General features: G+C 30.4%; 1 protein-coding gene across 5 annotated transcripts in view; it reads left to right on the forward strand.

The window, feature by feature from the left end:
- Positions 1-16,781, forward strand: part of LOC114336519 (TLD domain-containing protein 2) — a 911,210-nt gene that overhangs the window by 188,258 nt on the left and 706,171 nt on the right. For 3 of the 5 annotated variants that reach the window (XM_050659400.1, XM_050659405.1, XM_050659402.1), the window contains one exon: positions 12,081-12,143. The exons of the other annotated variants lie outside the window; for them this stretch is intronic. In XM_050659400.1, coding sequence (XP_050515357.1) covers positions 12,081-12,143 — 63 coding nt within the window. The remainder of the gene's footprint in view (positions 1-12,080; positions 12,144-16,781) is intronic. 5 annotated transcript variants of the gene reach the window in all.

Genomic DNA, 16,781 nt, shown 5'->3' on the forward strand with positions numbered 1-16,781 from the left:
TCGATTCGGGGAATTGGATAAGCATCCCTGTTAGTGGTGATACTGTTTAGTTTTCGACCATCAAAGCAGATCCTGAAGGATCCATCCTTCTTCTTTGTTAACCAGAGTGGGGAACAATAGGACGACGTTGAATGTTCTATGATATTTAAAGCAAGCATCGAATCTACTTCTTTTTCTAAATCTGCCTGCCAGGCTTGAGGTATGGGATACTGATATAATCTGAAGGGAGTAGGATTTCCCACCTCAATAGTGTGAGATATTAATGAAGTACGACCTAGTTTGTCATTTGAAGAAATAGTAGTAAACTGAGAGATCATATTCTCCAATTGCCTTTGTTCAGCACTAGATAAACTGGAAAAATCATGAATAGCACTAAGAGTAGACAGATTGAATTCAGATATGGAAAAAGAAAAATCAGAACAACTTAAGGTGCTATTAAATGCATTGAAGAAGTCCATACCTAAAATTATAGAATTCTGTACAGAAGGAATAACATAAAATGTAATTTGCCTACATAAGTTTGCCACTGTGATTTCAATTTGGAGTTTGCCTGTAATAGACTGAACTGTACCATCTGCTGTAGATACTTGCAAGGATGAAATGGGCATAATGGGAATATTAGCAATTTTCAATAAATTTAATGAATGTGCCCCTATCAAAGAAATATTAGAGCCACTATCTAATAAAGCTAAACACGGTTGTCCTAAAATTTGTATAGGTAGATACGGCCTATTATCATTTTGTTTCCTAACCAATAGAGAATTAATATCTAAGTCTAAAGTATTTGGTTGGCTACAACCGTTATATGGAACTACTTCACTATCAAAATTATTATTATGCTTAACACTACTAATTAAAGAAGAATTTGTGGATTTGTAATCATGTGAACCCTGCGAATTCAACGTATCCTGACAAAAAGTTAATTTCTGGACTGATTTTGATTTGTGGTGTGTGCTTGTTTCTTGAACGGTACTCTCTTCCCTTTCCGACTGGAAGATGGGTTTGAGTTGCTGGGTGTGCTTGGGCCGACGGTCTCGTTGTCTGATGGAGTTTGATTCCCTGATTGGGAGGTGGACGGAGAAACGCTCAGGGGACGGAACTCCGACATTTCGTTTCCCGAACACTTAGAACAGTTCCTTTTAAGGGTGTTCTCTAGGCCACAACCATGGCAGAAAATACGGGTTTGAGGAATCCTACAATTGTAAAACGGGTGGCCAACCTGACCACAATTCCAGCAGACAACAGAACTAACAACAGAAACATTATGTTCATGACCCTTATTTTGCCAAGAACGTTGCCTAAAGGAAGTTGGCTGAGAAGAAGAATTAGAAGAGGATCTAGATGTGGATGGAGGTTGAGAAGACCAGGATAACGTTTCCTCCAAACGTTTGCACTTTACAGTGAGGTCATCAATGTTCTGAATGTCCATCAGAGCTAATTGTTGATGGTAAAAGGGTAATAGACACTTAAGGATAATTTTAATTTTAGATAAATCTGACAAAGGAGTGTCTAGACGACTACACATACCTAATATAGTATTAATAAACATAGTAACAGATTCCCCAGGTTTCTGCTTATGATTTTTAATTTGATCTAGTAAATCGTCCTGGAATGAGTAAGGAAGAAAATCTGACTTCAACCTTTTAATCAGATCCAACCAACAAGAAAAACTACCCCTATTATTCATAAACCATGTAAAAGCTGGACCGGTGAACAGTTCAGCAGAAGCAGCAAACAAATCCTCTTCAGAGACACCTCTAGACACACGAAGACATTCAACCCTTTCTAAAAACGACATTACATCAGTGTGCTGTTTTTCACCAGAAAATGAAATACCCCATTTGTGTACTTGCACAGGTTTGGGGTAGGTGAAGCTAGATACGTTGACGGGAGCATTAGGAGTAGAGGTAGCTACGGGGTTAACTCTAGAATCAAGTTCACCCTCTAGGGTTAATATTCTAAGAGAAACAGACTTCTTAAAAGGTTCCTGTTCTTCAGTAGCACAGTGTAACAAGTGTACACGGCCAGAAATATGGGCTAAACGAGATGTTAATCGCGCGTATTCTGCATCATTTACAGTTCCCCGAAACTTCTCGATTTTTTTAGACAAGCTGTCTAATGTTTCAGAGATTCCTTTCTGTTGTTCCTCAAAAGGAATATGTGCAGCTGAAATTTGGAGAAAACTCCTATTGCCTGCTTCTTGTTTTAAAGCACCCCGCAGAAGATTGCGTTTTCTATCGACTGTTGCCGACTCCTCTGGTACTACGTCCCTAATATTCAACTCATAGTCCAATTCGTCCACCAGAAGATGTTCCACTTTAAAAGCACACATGATGATAACAAAATTATTGACAAACAGTCCAAAGATCAGAAGTATGAAATATAACTAAGTTTGCACGCAGAATATATAAGTACTGAGAAAAGATTAGCAACACACCAACAAAATCAAAACGGCCAGCAAATATATATTATCAGGTATATAAGCGAATAAATAAATAAGATCAAGTAAATAAATAAATGATCCAGTAAATAAAGTATACTTAAGAAAATCTAGTACCTAAATACTGGAAATAAATTTTTAGTTATATGTAACTTACTACCACTCTAGAAAAAAAATATATATGATCAACGCTTAAGTGTACCTCCAAATATACCACTATTGGATGGAGGAATAAAATATATGTTGTATGTAATATAAGTAATAGCAATATTAAATATAAGTTCCCAATAAAATACAAAATCTAATCTAGAATGTGAGTTGCACAATCATAAACTATAATGAGGTCTCAAAATATGGAAAAAAAATAAATAAATACAGCGTATAAGAATACCTGATAAATATCAGAAAATATTAACGATAAAATAAATAAGTAATAAAATGAGTATAGATATACCAACGGAAATAACAAAGAAACTTCAGATAAAAGAAAAGAAATGACCTAAATGAATACTGTCTTAGACCAAAAATAAGGCACCACGTTGGGAAGCCGATGTAACAAGAAAGAAGAAGATTTTCTGTTGGAGTGAATGCACAGAGAGTGATAAACTCCAAACAGACGTAGGAAAAAGAAGACCTACTTAATGTAGCCAAAGGAACAAAAATGGATGGCTTCTACGTTGAAGAAGCCGAAGTAACTAGAATACTACTTTGCAGTAGTACTAGTATGGAACTATGCAAATGAAAACAGTATACTTGATAGAGAAAGGGGATGAAAAAATTATGAATAGATAAATGTAACTTGAATGGCTAGCTAAATATGCAAGAGAATGGCCACTTGACACTCAAGGAAGGATTCTGCCAATTTGCACGCCTATTTTTGACCAGACAATAAATTAAAGGAAATGATAATGATGGCTAGAAAAGAAGATATTAAGATAATGTTCAGAAGATAGATAGAGTAAATATAATAATATAATGAAAATAGAATAAATTTTTGGGCGCCAGAAGAAGGCTAACTAGGTTAACACTCTTCCAGGTATTCTACGCTGCTATAGAGTATATTAAATTTGTAGTACAAGTATATTAAATGTATAAATTTAAAGAATTAAAAAAAATTCACAATAAATGTATATATTTATTAAATATAACTACTAGATATTCACAATCTCTGAGTTAAAACAAGTGACTAGTATGTGACTCTAAAATGACAAGAAATGGTAGATACTAGTGAAAGTCATTTACAGATTTATACAATTAAATAATGTAACCATAATGTGAATGAGGTTAGAAAATTTTACAAATGAGTACCTCTAATATAGGAAGTACAAACTACACCTAGATTAGTATGAACCCTTCACCGAATAACACTTGTACGATTGTAATACGTACACCCTAATTGAATACTACCTGATATTAGAACAATGAAAATACCTAATGTATATAATATATATTATACAACTCTCAATGAGTTGACGGGTAACAAGTCCCTAAATGAACCAACTTAGTACTGGATACAAAGATCCTTTTCTGACTAGTGGTTCTAAATACTAACAGCAAGTAAAACTAGTACCTTCCTGAGGGGATGGGTACTAGGGATTTATTCGAATTTAATATAAAAAGTTTAATAGCGAAAGTTAAATAATATTTACCAAAAAATCTAATAAAAATTGAAAATTATGAAGCAAGTTAAATGATTTTAAATTTAGGTGAATTGAACTAATATTATTTTTAAATTAAATGAGGAAACAAGTCTAAAATTAATACAAACCAAGTGAAAAGAACATGTAGGTGGAGAATATTCGAGCTCGAAACTTCTACCAGGAATTATATAAATTTGGGGAACACTACTAACTGTAAGGTATGGCTGTTATATCTAAAATGTACTTAAATTTGTGGAGAAAGAAAAACATATATGTGTAATTAAATTATGAAAGTATGAAATGTCCTGAATATTACTAGAAAAAAAAAATATGTCTTTAACTGGTATGAACAAATGTCCCCCAAAACAAACCCCTTTTCACATGTTCCAACAACGATCCTTGGTGTCTGGTACCAAATCCGTGGAACGAAGTTATCACCGAAGTGGTGCAACTGCCCAATAGCTAATGAAACTACCCTCGGAGGGTGCAGGATGATGAATCAATACAAAAACAAATGGGAAACGGTATCCTTTGGCTTGTTCCCTGATTGATCGAACGTTGGAAGTGTCTGCTCTCGGTGTTAGAGAGGGTTTACCATCAGTAATGAGATTTCTCCAGAATGGCTAAAAACAAAAATATTCCCAGTTTATTTCTAATAAAACAGGTTTGAAAGAGCAGTAAGAAGACAAGTTAACGAGGAGGTTTTTAGAAGACTCCAAAAAACCGACCTTTCATTGACCCAAAAAACCTATCTAGCTTGACATTTTAACCATGGGTTGTGATAAGACTTTTAACAAATATGGCCTTGATTCGAATAGACAAGGAGAATTACAATTTACATGTAGAATGTCTTTTTTTTCCTACGTCTGTTTGGAGTTTATCACTCTCTGTGCATTCACTCCAACAGAAAATCTTCTTCTTTCTTGTTACAAGAGACGGTATCAGAACACGTTTTGTTTGATACGTAGGCGTACTCTAGACGATGAAGTATATTATCGTTTAGTCCCAAAGCATCGATATCTCTTAAATTTCATTTGCTTATCTCAACTGGTTGTATAGCAAACAATAAATCGTTAGTTTGTAAGAAAAAATTCAACATACCGTATCTCGGATACGAAGCATTTGCGGACATATGCAGAATTACCCCTTAAAGTTTGTCGCACTTATTTAGAAACAGTCTGTACTGATGAAGAACATGGCTAGTTGTTAAAGTACCTAAGTTTCTTGTTATCTAACATAATCAAATGAATCAAAAAACAGAATGTTAAGAAAACCTGAGGCTATAGTTGGGTTTTAATTTCAGCATTTTATAAATGCTATACTAAATTTACAATCAAGATGCAGTAGAAATAAACAAACCAAGACACGTTAAATATAATTTACAATGTTCAAACTGTAGAAATCATGATTTGGGATTTGCAATGTGTATACATTGTAAATTATGATTCAAGAGTGGTCCTATACCCTATTCCACGAACATACGCCTCTTTTGGATTACTTCGACAACGAATATTTTACTGTGCAAAATAGGAAGTACGAAAGTAAATGGCGCTAATAATTACTCCAATAAACAACAATGTAATTTGCAATTTACTTTCGTTCTTCTTATTTTGTACAGTAAAATATTCGTTGTCGAAGTAATCCAAAACAGGCGTATGTTCGTGGAATGGCCCATAGTAGCATTTAACGTGTCTTGGTTTGTTTATTTATACTGCATCTTGACTGTAAATTTAGTATAGAATATTCCACAGGGTGATTCGAACTTTGAAAAAAAAACACAGTTTGATTCGTCCACCCGGTATACAATGAAAATTTACCTGTTTAGCAACAATATTATTACGATATTATTAAAGATTATTGCGATATTATTAAAGAATAAGGCTATAACATATTAAAAAAATCACTTAAATCGGACAGGTTTAGGAAATTCGACACATCAAAAATGACCAAATTTTATATACAAAAAATAAAACTGAAATGGAGAAGGGTCGAGGTAATAAATTTAAGAGATTTGTGAGATAAGAGTTAAGTAAACATAATGAAGGAAAATATAGTAAAAAAAAAAGCGTATTTAATCAATAAATATGTTTGTCGTGAAAGAAATGTGTTTTGTCGATATGTTACAAAGGCTGTATCCAGTCTCAGAGTGATACTGTTATAGTTATTAAGGTACCAAGGGTATTATAAGAATAATAACGCTTGAGGTCAATGGTGTATAGACCGAGGGCCTTCGGTCCGAGGGATATACGTTGACCGAAAGCGTTATTATTATAATACCCTTGGTGCCTTCAACGTTTAATGTCCGACTAAATTATTCTTTATATGCGAAAACTTTGAATGAATTTTGAATTAATTAGTTTTCAAATAAGTACATTTACCAGTAACAGTAGTAACGTAATTGTGGTAACCATAGTTTTACTTAGGTTGATATTTGTCAACTTGGCAGTATCTAAGTCGTTACGTATCTAAGTTGGCAGTATCTAAGTTAGTAACACCCTAGGGCGTTATATCGTACTTAACAGACTTCGACATAATGTCATTATTTGTCAGATAATAAACCAGTTGGACATTAAATACATTAACATTGTTTTAAGCGCATTAATATTCTATGTTCACTACCTTCAAAAATGCAGTGGTCTTTAATATAGTGTAAACGAAAAAAATTTCTCTTACGGCAAAAAAATTTTTACGTAGGTATATTGTTTTATTCTTTATAGAAGTAATTTATAGTTTATAGTATGTATATCGAATTATTTACAATAAATGTACATAAATATTGTCTTGCAATGACTAAATGGCATGTTCCAAAGGGTCACCATAAAAAATCATGGTGTACTAGAGCAATAAAAATGGTTGCATGTTCATACTGGTCAGGTTACATTTTTTTGCATGAATCATTTTTATTTATATACAGTTTTATTACAGGTTTATTTTTGATAAGTAAGGTATTCTTTGATAACTTGAACACACTTTTAGATTTATATTACGAATTTGTGGTATTTGTTTTTTTTTATTTCAAATACTTCTACGTAAGTTATAGAAATGCATACGATATGCTTCTATAGGAATAAGCCACAGAAATTTAGAAATGTAAGCTCACTAACGCGGAATCTCATCGAAGAACTAAAGTACTATAAATAAAAGAAGAAAGGACGAAATATATACTTCATACTAAAAGCAACATGGTCCCTAAATGTTTACCATTAAGCCTTCCTTTCCGTTGCTTGAGTTACGCTATCACGAAACAGTTTTTTTATATAAATAATATGAATATAAACTATATGTTCCCGAAAGTAGAAGATAAAAATATTTTGGAATAACTGTCAATACTTCAAACATCGAAATCGCTGATATAAATAAACGATTAAACCTTGGCCACATAACCTATTAAATTTATCGAAAGTTCTACATTTCGTTAGTGTTTGACACTACGTTACGGGAATACGAAAATTGTTAGCCAGAATTGCCGCGAACTGACTACGTATGCCAGTTATGGCAAAAATAATAGAACTAAAAAGATGAAACATAATAAGATCAACTTATTTAAATTATGTACTGGATCATAGCCAATGCAGTGCTTTCTACGTAAATGGTGATAATGTAAAAGGATCAGTTTTTGATAATCTTTCATACTGAATGAATTAGTGACGTATTTAAAATAGTGAAAACTTCTAAATTTAATAAACTATATGAAATTCTTTTAAAATTCAAGTTATCAGAGAATACCACATACATATTACATATTTTTATATACAGGGTGTTTCATTACTACGGCTAACATACGTTAGCCGTAGAAAGAGGACACTAGGCGGTCTCAAAAATATCATACTTAATGGGTCTTACTTCATTAATAACAAAGGTACTTGGTGTTTTATCTATTTTGCCATTTTCTTATTTGGTTCATAACTTTTTAACCACGCTGTATATTTATTTTATATTTGGCACGAAATTATTATTTAACGTGTACAATTAATTAATTTATTTCAAATTGTAAAAAATCCAGGTCCGGACTAAAAATGTTTAGAAAAATGTTACGATCCAAAAACAACACCCTGTACATTAAATTTTTTTAAAATAGATTTTGCATTTGAAAAGAGGATGAAAAACTAAATTTAGTAGTAGGTATACTTTAAATTTTCGGCAAAATGATTTTTCTGGCCAAATTTTGAATTTGAATTCTGAAATTATGTGAAATGCGAAAGCTCGAAGTAGAAAAAAAAATGAAATACGACTTACAACTTGTTAACCACACTGTATATTTATTTTATATTTAACACCAAATATTTTTAAGGTATATTTACAATTATAAAAAATCCAGGGACGGATTAAAAAAATATTGGAACAATGTTCCGACCCAATAAACATGCATTAATTTTTTTTTAAAATAGATTTTGCATTTCAAAAGAGAATGGAAAACTAAATTTAGTGGTATACTTTGAGTTTTCGGCAAAATGACTTTTCGGGTAAAATTTTGAATTTGAATTCTGAAATTATGTGAAGTAAAAAAAATTAAAATGTGACTTAATTTTAATTAATACCATTATTTAATCTAAATTGGTAAAATGTTAACATTTTAGTATTTTTTTTATCATGGCGACAAATAATTCATAACAAATATTCATCTTTAATGAATAAATAATAAAGAGTCCACAAAAAATACACAACTTAACAACGAACTATCTTAAAAATTAAAAATCAGAAAAAAATTGCTAAATAATAACTTTTGGATATCTGAAATCCAAAGTTTATAACGAAGAAATAAATAGTAGGGACGAAGATTAGAAATTCAGTCAGACAAATAGCAAAAAGGGCAAGACTTTGTCTTCAACAAGGTGGTGGCCATTTTGAACAATCACTATAATTTTAATAAGTTATTTTTTGGAAAAAATTTTCTGTTTTTTTTTAATTTTTAAGATAGTTCGTTGATTAAAGTTATGTATTTTTTGTGGACTTTTTATTATTTATTCATTAATTAAAGGTAAATATTTGTTATGAATTATTTGTCGCCATAATAAAAAAAACACTGAAATGTTAACATTTTACCCATTTATATTAAATAATGGTATTATTTAAAGTTAAGTAACATTTTAATTTTTTTACTTCAAACTCTCGCAATTCACATAATTTCAGAATTAAAATTCAAAATTTTACTAGAAAAATCATTTTGCCGAAAATTCAAAGTATAAAACTAAATGTAGTTTTTCATCAACTTTTTAAATGCAAAATCCATTAAAAAAATTTTGTACAGGGTGTTTTTTGGGTCGGAGCATTTTTTCAATATTTTTTAATCCTGCCCTGGATTTTTTATAATTGTAAATAAATTAATTGATTGAGCACCTTAAGTAATATTCGGTGTTAAATATAAAATAAATATACAGTTTGTTTAATAAGTTGTAAGTCGTATCTCAATTTTTTTATCTCGTAAGTCGTATCTCAATTCAAATTTAAAATTTTACCAGAAAAATCATTTTGCCGACAATTCAAAGTATACCACTAAATTTAGTTTTTCATCCTCTTTTCAAATGCAAAAACCATTTTAAAAAAAATTAATGTACCTACTGGGTGTTGTTTTTGTGTCGGAACATTTTTCCAATATTTTTTAATACGGACCTGGATGTTTTACAGTTGTAAATAAATTAATTGATTGGACACCTTAAAGAATATTTGCGGGCCAAATTTAAAATAAATATACAGTGTGGTTAAAAAGTTATGAACCAAATAAGAAAATGCAGTATTTATCTTTGTTATTAATGAAGTAAGACCCATTAAGTATGATATTTTTGAGACCACCTAAGTGTCCTCTTTCTACAGTTAACGTATGTTACTTTCCCAATGAAACACCCTGTATACATATATGTACATACATATAGATTCATAAATATTTTAAAGTTGTTTGCATTGTTTGATAGATATAAAATGAATGCCTTGTTCAAATTAACTTTAATGTCAAACAAATTACATGACGCCATTACATCCTTACGAAGGAGAAAAGGTAGACGAGGAGATGATTCATAAACGTTCACACTTGGACACATCTGTTAGATTACATTAAGTAGTAGATTACTGTTAGTAAAATTATATAAAAATCAAATGATGCAAACAACAATCAATCAGTCATTTATTATCTTTTATTTTTCAAAATTCGTTTTTTAATCTCTCATATTCAACAACTATTGCATGACATTTTTGAAGTGAATACTTCTTATCGCTCGGTATGGAATTTTGACGGGACTAAAATCGTATTTGGCGTGATTCAAAAATCGTGACTCGAGTCGTAACCTTGCGGTATACCGTACTATACACTTAATTTAACTTTCTAAGTAAACTAATAGGACTAAAATCGTATTTGGCGTGATTCAAAAATCGTGACTCGAGTCGTAACCTTGCTTGCTGTATACCGTACTATACACTTAATTTAACTTTCTAAGTAAACTAATAGTAGAAGATCCGATATAAGTTCGATTTGCACCCATCTGTTTAATGGATAAAAATTATTGGATAATATGTAATTTAGCATGTTAACAATTACAAAAAACAAGAGTTGCCCGATCTAATTTTGTTTTAACTATAATTAATTAATAATTAAAAAATGACATTTTTTATGAATTAAAAAAAAATTCGACCTGCGCAGATATTATTTCAGATTTTTTGGTTCATTCTAAACAAAAAAGATCTTTTGTAATTTTTCTCTAAAGTTGATCGTTTTCGAGGTATAAACAATTTAAAACTGAAAAAAGGACGAAAGATAAAAATTTTCAAGGCTCAAAAACGCAAGTAAAAAATATCATTTTTGTAATCAAGTACATAAATTCAAGTTCAAACCTTTTTCTATCAGGTCTCGATAAGAATTTTAGCCATTTTTTATTCTAAAACTTTTTTAATTGTTAATGAGAAAGGTTCCTTATGGGGAGACGGGCATTAACAAATAAAAATCAATGTTTCAGAATGAAATAAGTCCAAAAGACTTATCAAGAACTGATAGAATAAGGTTTGAACTTGAATTTAGGTACTTCGTAATTTCAAAAATGATATTTTATACTTATGTTTTTGAGCCTTGAAAATCGTCATCTTTCGTTCTTTTTTCAGTTTTAAATTGTTTATAACTAGAAGAAAACGATCAACTTTAGAGAAAAATGACAAAAGACCTTTTTTGTTTAGAATGACCTAAAAAATCTGAAATAATATCTGCACGAGTCGAATTTTTTTTAAATTCATAAAAAATGTCATTTTTTAATTATTAAATTATTATAGTTAAAACAAGATTAGATCGGACAACCCTTGTTTTTTGTAATTGTTAACATGCTAAATTACATAAAACAGATCGTTGCAAATCGACCTTATATCGTATCTAGACTATAAGTACATATCGTGAATTTTTTCTATTGTTTGACTGGTTTCAGGGTGATTTTAAGTACCTATAAATCCCGAATTTTAAATGAAATAAAATTATTATATAGAATAAAATAATATAATAAAAAAAATAACCTAATAATAAATAATAAAATAATAAAGATAAAATATATAAAATTAAGCAAAACGAAATAAAATTAAATAAAAATAATCAAAAATTAATTAAAGTTATATAAAATTAAATAATAATAAATAAAATTCAATAAATTTAAATAACATTACATAAAATGAAATAAAATTATAGATATAAAAATAAATATAAGTAAAAAAATATAGAATATAAAATTAAGATTAAACAAAACTGGATAAAATTAAATAAAATTCAATCAAAATTAAAATTAGATAAAATCAAATAAAGCTCAATAGAAGTAAATAAAATTAAGTAAAATTAATAGCATCAAATAAAATTAAATAAAATTAATTAGATTAAATAAAATTAGATAATATTGATTGAATCGAAACCAATATAATCTATAAGAAGTATTCACTTCTGTCGGCACTCCACAAGTGTCGCGCTCTTTTTTTTTATTATTTACAATGCATGATTTTTTTACTTTCGCCTCATTCTTGGTTTTCTGCTTGGATCACAGGTCCCGAAGGGCATCACAGGATGTTGGAAGGGTCACTCATAAGGAAGGTTTTCCTGGAATGCGGTACGTATATATATAACATTATCTTCATTTCATCTTCTTTATGTGTTATCATGCTTTTATTGTTGCATATATGTGTTTAGCTCTCAAAGACTACGATTTAATAATAAATACGGTGATGGAGTCAAATTATAGCTGGTAAAACTAGTCTTTTTTATAAAAATTAATGAAAGAACGATGTAACAAGGTCCACATTTAAAAACATTTAAAAATTTAATATTATTAGTTAATGCTTTTGCCTTTTTTCCTTTCCTGTTCCAATTCTCGCTCTTCGGTAATTTGAGATGTGACCCTACTGAAAATAATCTTTTATTTGTTGTCTTGCTCGTAGTGTCTTTTCTGGCATAATTCTGTTTAGCACTTTTTTGTCACTGTGTACTGTATGAATGTGTCTGCCATGTATTCCAACTAACGATTTTTTCGAGCCCATATCACTGCAGTTATTGATGTAAATCCATACAGCTTCATACATTCTTCAACAGCCATCTTCCATAAATTTGTATTAATACTTTTGTTCGCTCTATTTCCATATTATTACTTTCTGTTTCCCTTACTCCTCTGTCGTGTACTGTTACACTGTGTTACTGTCTCTATACCGTTAGCTGTTGCCGTTTAATATATAATATGGATTCTTAGGGTTAACTGCACCTTCACTGCACTAATTAAAGCGAACACAAACGAACGAACGATGGAACCAATTCGTAGGTATTCGCTTGGTCATTTTTTGTTTTCTACAAAGTAAGACCACTTGAAGAGTACAGGGGAAAAACAAGGAATGTCACATTTTATACATATTGAGATAAACACCAATAAAGGTTTAATTCATATTTATGATTTCTAAAAACTACTTTAGTGCAGTCACTGAAGGTTTTCACCTCCGATTTCGTTGAACCTCCATCGATTTTCATTAAAATTATTGAGCAGTTAGAGGATACCTCAAGGAACAAAGGTGACATAATGCTAACTTGCGCTTTTACCCTGGGGGTGGATGCCACCCCTTTCGGCGGTGAAAATTATTTTATTAGAAATAATACCATAAATCGATAGAGGAACAAATTATAAGCAAAATTTGTTAGATAAAGTTATTAAGAGGAAATAGTAGCGATCAACAGGTAGCGAAAACGCGTTCCAAGATTGCGGCTGTAATTTTGAATATTTTTTCGAGATATTTGGCACACGTATTCGTAATATAATAAAGAATGGCGGTACAGAGCCCAATTTGAAAAATATATTAATATGTGGAAATTACTCTGTAATTAAATACAATATTAAAAAACGAGCCTGTACCGCCATTAAGAAGAACAAAAAAATACACTTTCTTTAAATAAACTTTTTTATCCGATGCCTAGTTTTGTGTCATTTTGGAACTACTAAAGTTTTTTATTTCATTAGTGGTTCCAAAATGACACAAAATCTAGGCATCGGATAAAAAAGTTTATTTGAAGAAAGTGTATTTTTTTGTTCTTCTTAATGGCGGTACAGGCTCGTTTTTTTAATATTGTATTTAATTACAGAGTAATTTCCAGATATTAATATATTTTTCAAATTGGGCTCTGTACCGCCATTCTTTATTATATTACGAATACGTGTGCCAAATATCTCGAAAAAATATTCAAAATTACAGCCGCAATCTTGGAACGCGTTTTGGCTACCTGTTAATCGCTACTGTATCACCTTAAGATAAATTAATACTTATTGAGTTATTAAAGATCAAAGATTTTATTTTTTTTTAAATGCATGTTTTAAAGCTGTTTTTCACGTATAACTCAAAAATTATGAGCTTTTCCAAAAAAAGTTATTATCACCAAAATTGAAGATAATAAAAAATTGAATACACTCTTCACTTAAAGAACTAAACTAATGTTAATTTAAAGTGAGTTATGGGTAATTGAATGTATATTTTTTTTCGATGAGCACTCAAATCTAAATATTCAAGCTTAAATAACTGGAAAACGATGCATTTTATAAAATATACCTGCTATAGTCGGTTCGCTAAACTCAGACGCAACTGGCTAGATATTTTAGTCGATAATTTTTTTGTTTTTGGCCAATTTTGCAAAAACTGGCAAAATTACTAACTATTTAGTGATTATTAACTATTTAGTAATTATTTTTTGTCAATTTTACTAAAATTGGCAGAATTACCGACTAAAATATCTAGAAATTTGCGTCTGAGTTTAGCGAACAGACTATAAATACTTGTCAAAGCACTTTGGAATACCTATCAAATCAGCTCCAGAAGAAGTTATTACCATCAAAATTAAACAAGTTATGATGAAAATAAGAGAACCCTTTCGAATGTTTTAGGAAAAAGTGAAAAATAAAACATACGCCATTTCCACAAAAATTAAAATTTATAGTAATCCTTACAAGAATTTCTTTGTATTAGCATAAGTAATGATTTTAACAATTTTCGCCGCTTTAGAATGCATATTTTTGAAAAAAAGATATAATTTAAAAAATCAGAATTTTTAAAAATTATCGTCGTTTTAGTTTTCTTTCGATAATAACTTAATATTAAAGAGGAAAAAATACTCAATATACGTAAAAAATGGTAACCAAATTTCAGTTTTTTCTATACGAAATATTTAACTGTTTTACTATTTTTGTAGGGTGAAAAATAACCGAGACAGAAACGTTTAAAGCTCAAATTTTGCTGTAAGAACCATGCAAACGTTGCCATTTATCCTTTGATTTTTAAAAAAGTGATGGGTTTAAAAGATTAAATTCAACGTGTTTTAATAGCCCTTGGAATTATCTTTCGAATCGTTTTTAGGTGAACCTGATATCGTACAAATTAACGGAGTTGTTAAAAAAAAACGATAACATTTTTTTGAAAAATTTTGAAAAGATAATCTTTGAAAAATTTTTGGAGCATAAATTTTAATGCTAGAGTTCTTTTCATGAGCATTTTTCAGTGCATCACAGTTTTTCGATTTATTTCTAACGCATTAAATTGTATATCACAGAAAAAAGGCACGTCTGTGATTACAGACATTTTTATAACATTTATTCTAGTTATTCTAGTTATCAATAGATGGCGCTATAATCGAAGAAAAAATTATTTACGAATTATATATCTAATTTATCTACGAATATAATCTGTACGATTTATAAGACTATACAAATCAAAGAAAATACCATTTTATAAATGCAATAAACACAATTGATTTGTTTTTATGTAAAATTGCAAATAAAATGTGACAACTGTCAGATTTAACTAAAATGTCATATTAGAATAAATGTCATAAATGTGTATTATCACGGACTTACCTTTTTTTCTATCATTTGTGACGCACTGAAAAATGCTTATGAAAAGGACTCTATCAACTTGTTCGGGATCTCATTTAATAGATATTTCTAAGCAAGCACTTTCACAAGTCTTTAATACGTTTATGTTCTTAAATGCATCATTTTCCCGTAATTTAATCTTGAATGCCTAGATTTGGGTACTCGCCGAAAAAAATATACATTCAATTACCTATAACTCACCTTTTGTTAGCATTAAAAGGTTTTTTTAGTAAGGAGTTTTTTATTAGATTCAATTTTGGTAATTTTTACTTTTTTGTAAAAACTTGAAAAATCGGTTAAAAACATGCATTTTTCTCATGAAAAATTAAAATAAAATCTTTAATAACTCAAAAAGTTTTGATTTATTTTAATAAGTTTATATAACAAGTTTTACGAGAAACGTAAAACGCGGTAAAGTTCTCGTTGGAACTTTACCGCGCTGAGCAGATTGGACGTGAATTATAAATTGTAAAATTCCCTCATCTTCCTTAGTCTCAGCATCCGTTATGGCTCGCAAATTGTAGAAGCCTCGGAGGTGTAACCAGAGAAGGTTCCCATTGTTTTCAGTCTGGTGGGATGTAGAATAACATTATGTTGTTTTATATGCCATTAGAGTGAAAACTTAGTCTTTTTGGTAGCAGTTGCCGCTAGGGCATCTATGCCATTTCGTTCGTTGCAATCCGTGACTGCACGCCAGGGTTTCTTTTGGTTGGATCAGAGAGAGCAGCATATGTGCCTCCTGATGAGAGACTAATAAATTTCGAAACCGGTAGAGGTGCTTGCTGCACTCTCTGATTGTACTAGAATATGATGCGGCTGTATTTTCGTTTTGCAACGAAGTTGAAAATGGTTATTCATTTGTGATTTACGTCTTTACTCTGATTGGAGTATGAAGGGAACCATTCTCGTTGGAACTTTACCGCGCTAAGCAGATGGGACGTGAATTATAAATTGTAAAATTCCCTCATCTTCCTTAGTCTCAGCATCCGTTATAACTTGCAAATTGTAGAACCCTCGGAGGTGTAACCAGAGAAGGTTCCCATTGTTTTCAGTCTGGTGGGATGTAGAATAACATTATGTTGTTTTATATGCCATTAGAGTGAAAACTTAGTCTTTTGAATATGTAGTCTTTGAGAGTATTTGGCTTTAATATGGAAAAGGAACTGTCCAAAGGTAAACATAATATTTGTAAGTGTTCATGAGTGTTTAAAAACCATTTTATTTTATTGTGTTAAATTAATATAATATGAAATATGTAATGTACTCTAAACTGTTCGTAGTGTTCGTGTTCGTCTTTATCATGTATTTGTAGTAATGTTTTTTTTTTATAGTAACGCCAAGGTCATGAGA

Source organism: Diabrotica virgifera, chromosome 8 (genome assembly GCF_917563875.1).
Source record: "Diabrotica virgifera virgifera chromosome 8, PGI_DIABVI_V3a".
NCBI lineage: Eukaryota > Metazoa > Arthropoda > Insecta > Coleoptera > Chrysomelidae > Diabrotica > Diabrotica virgifera.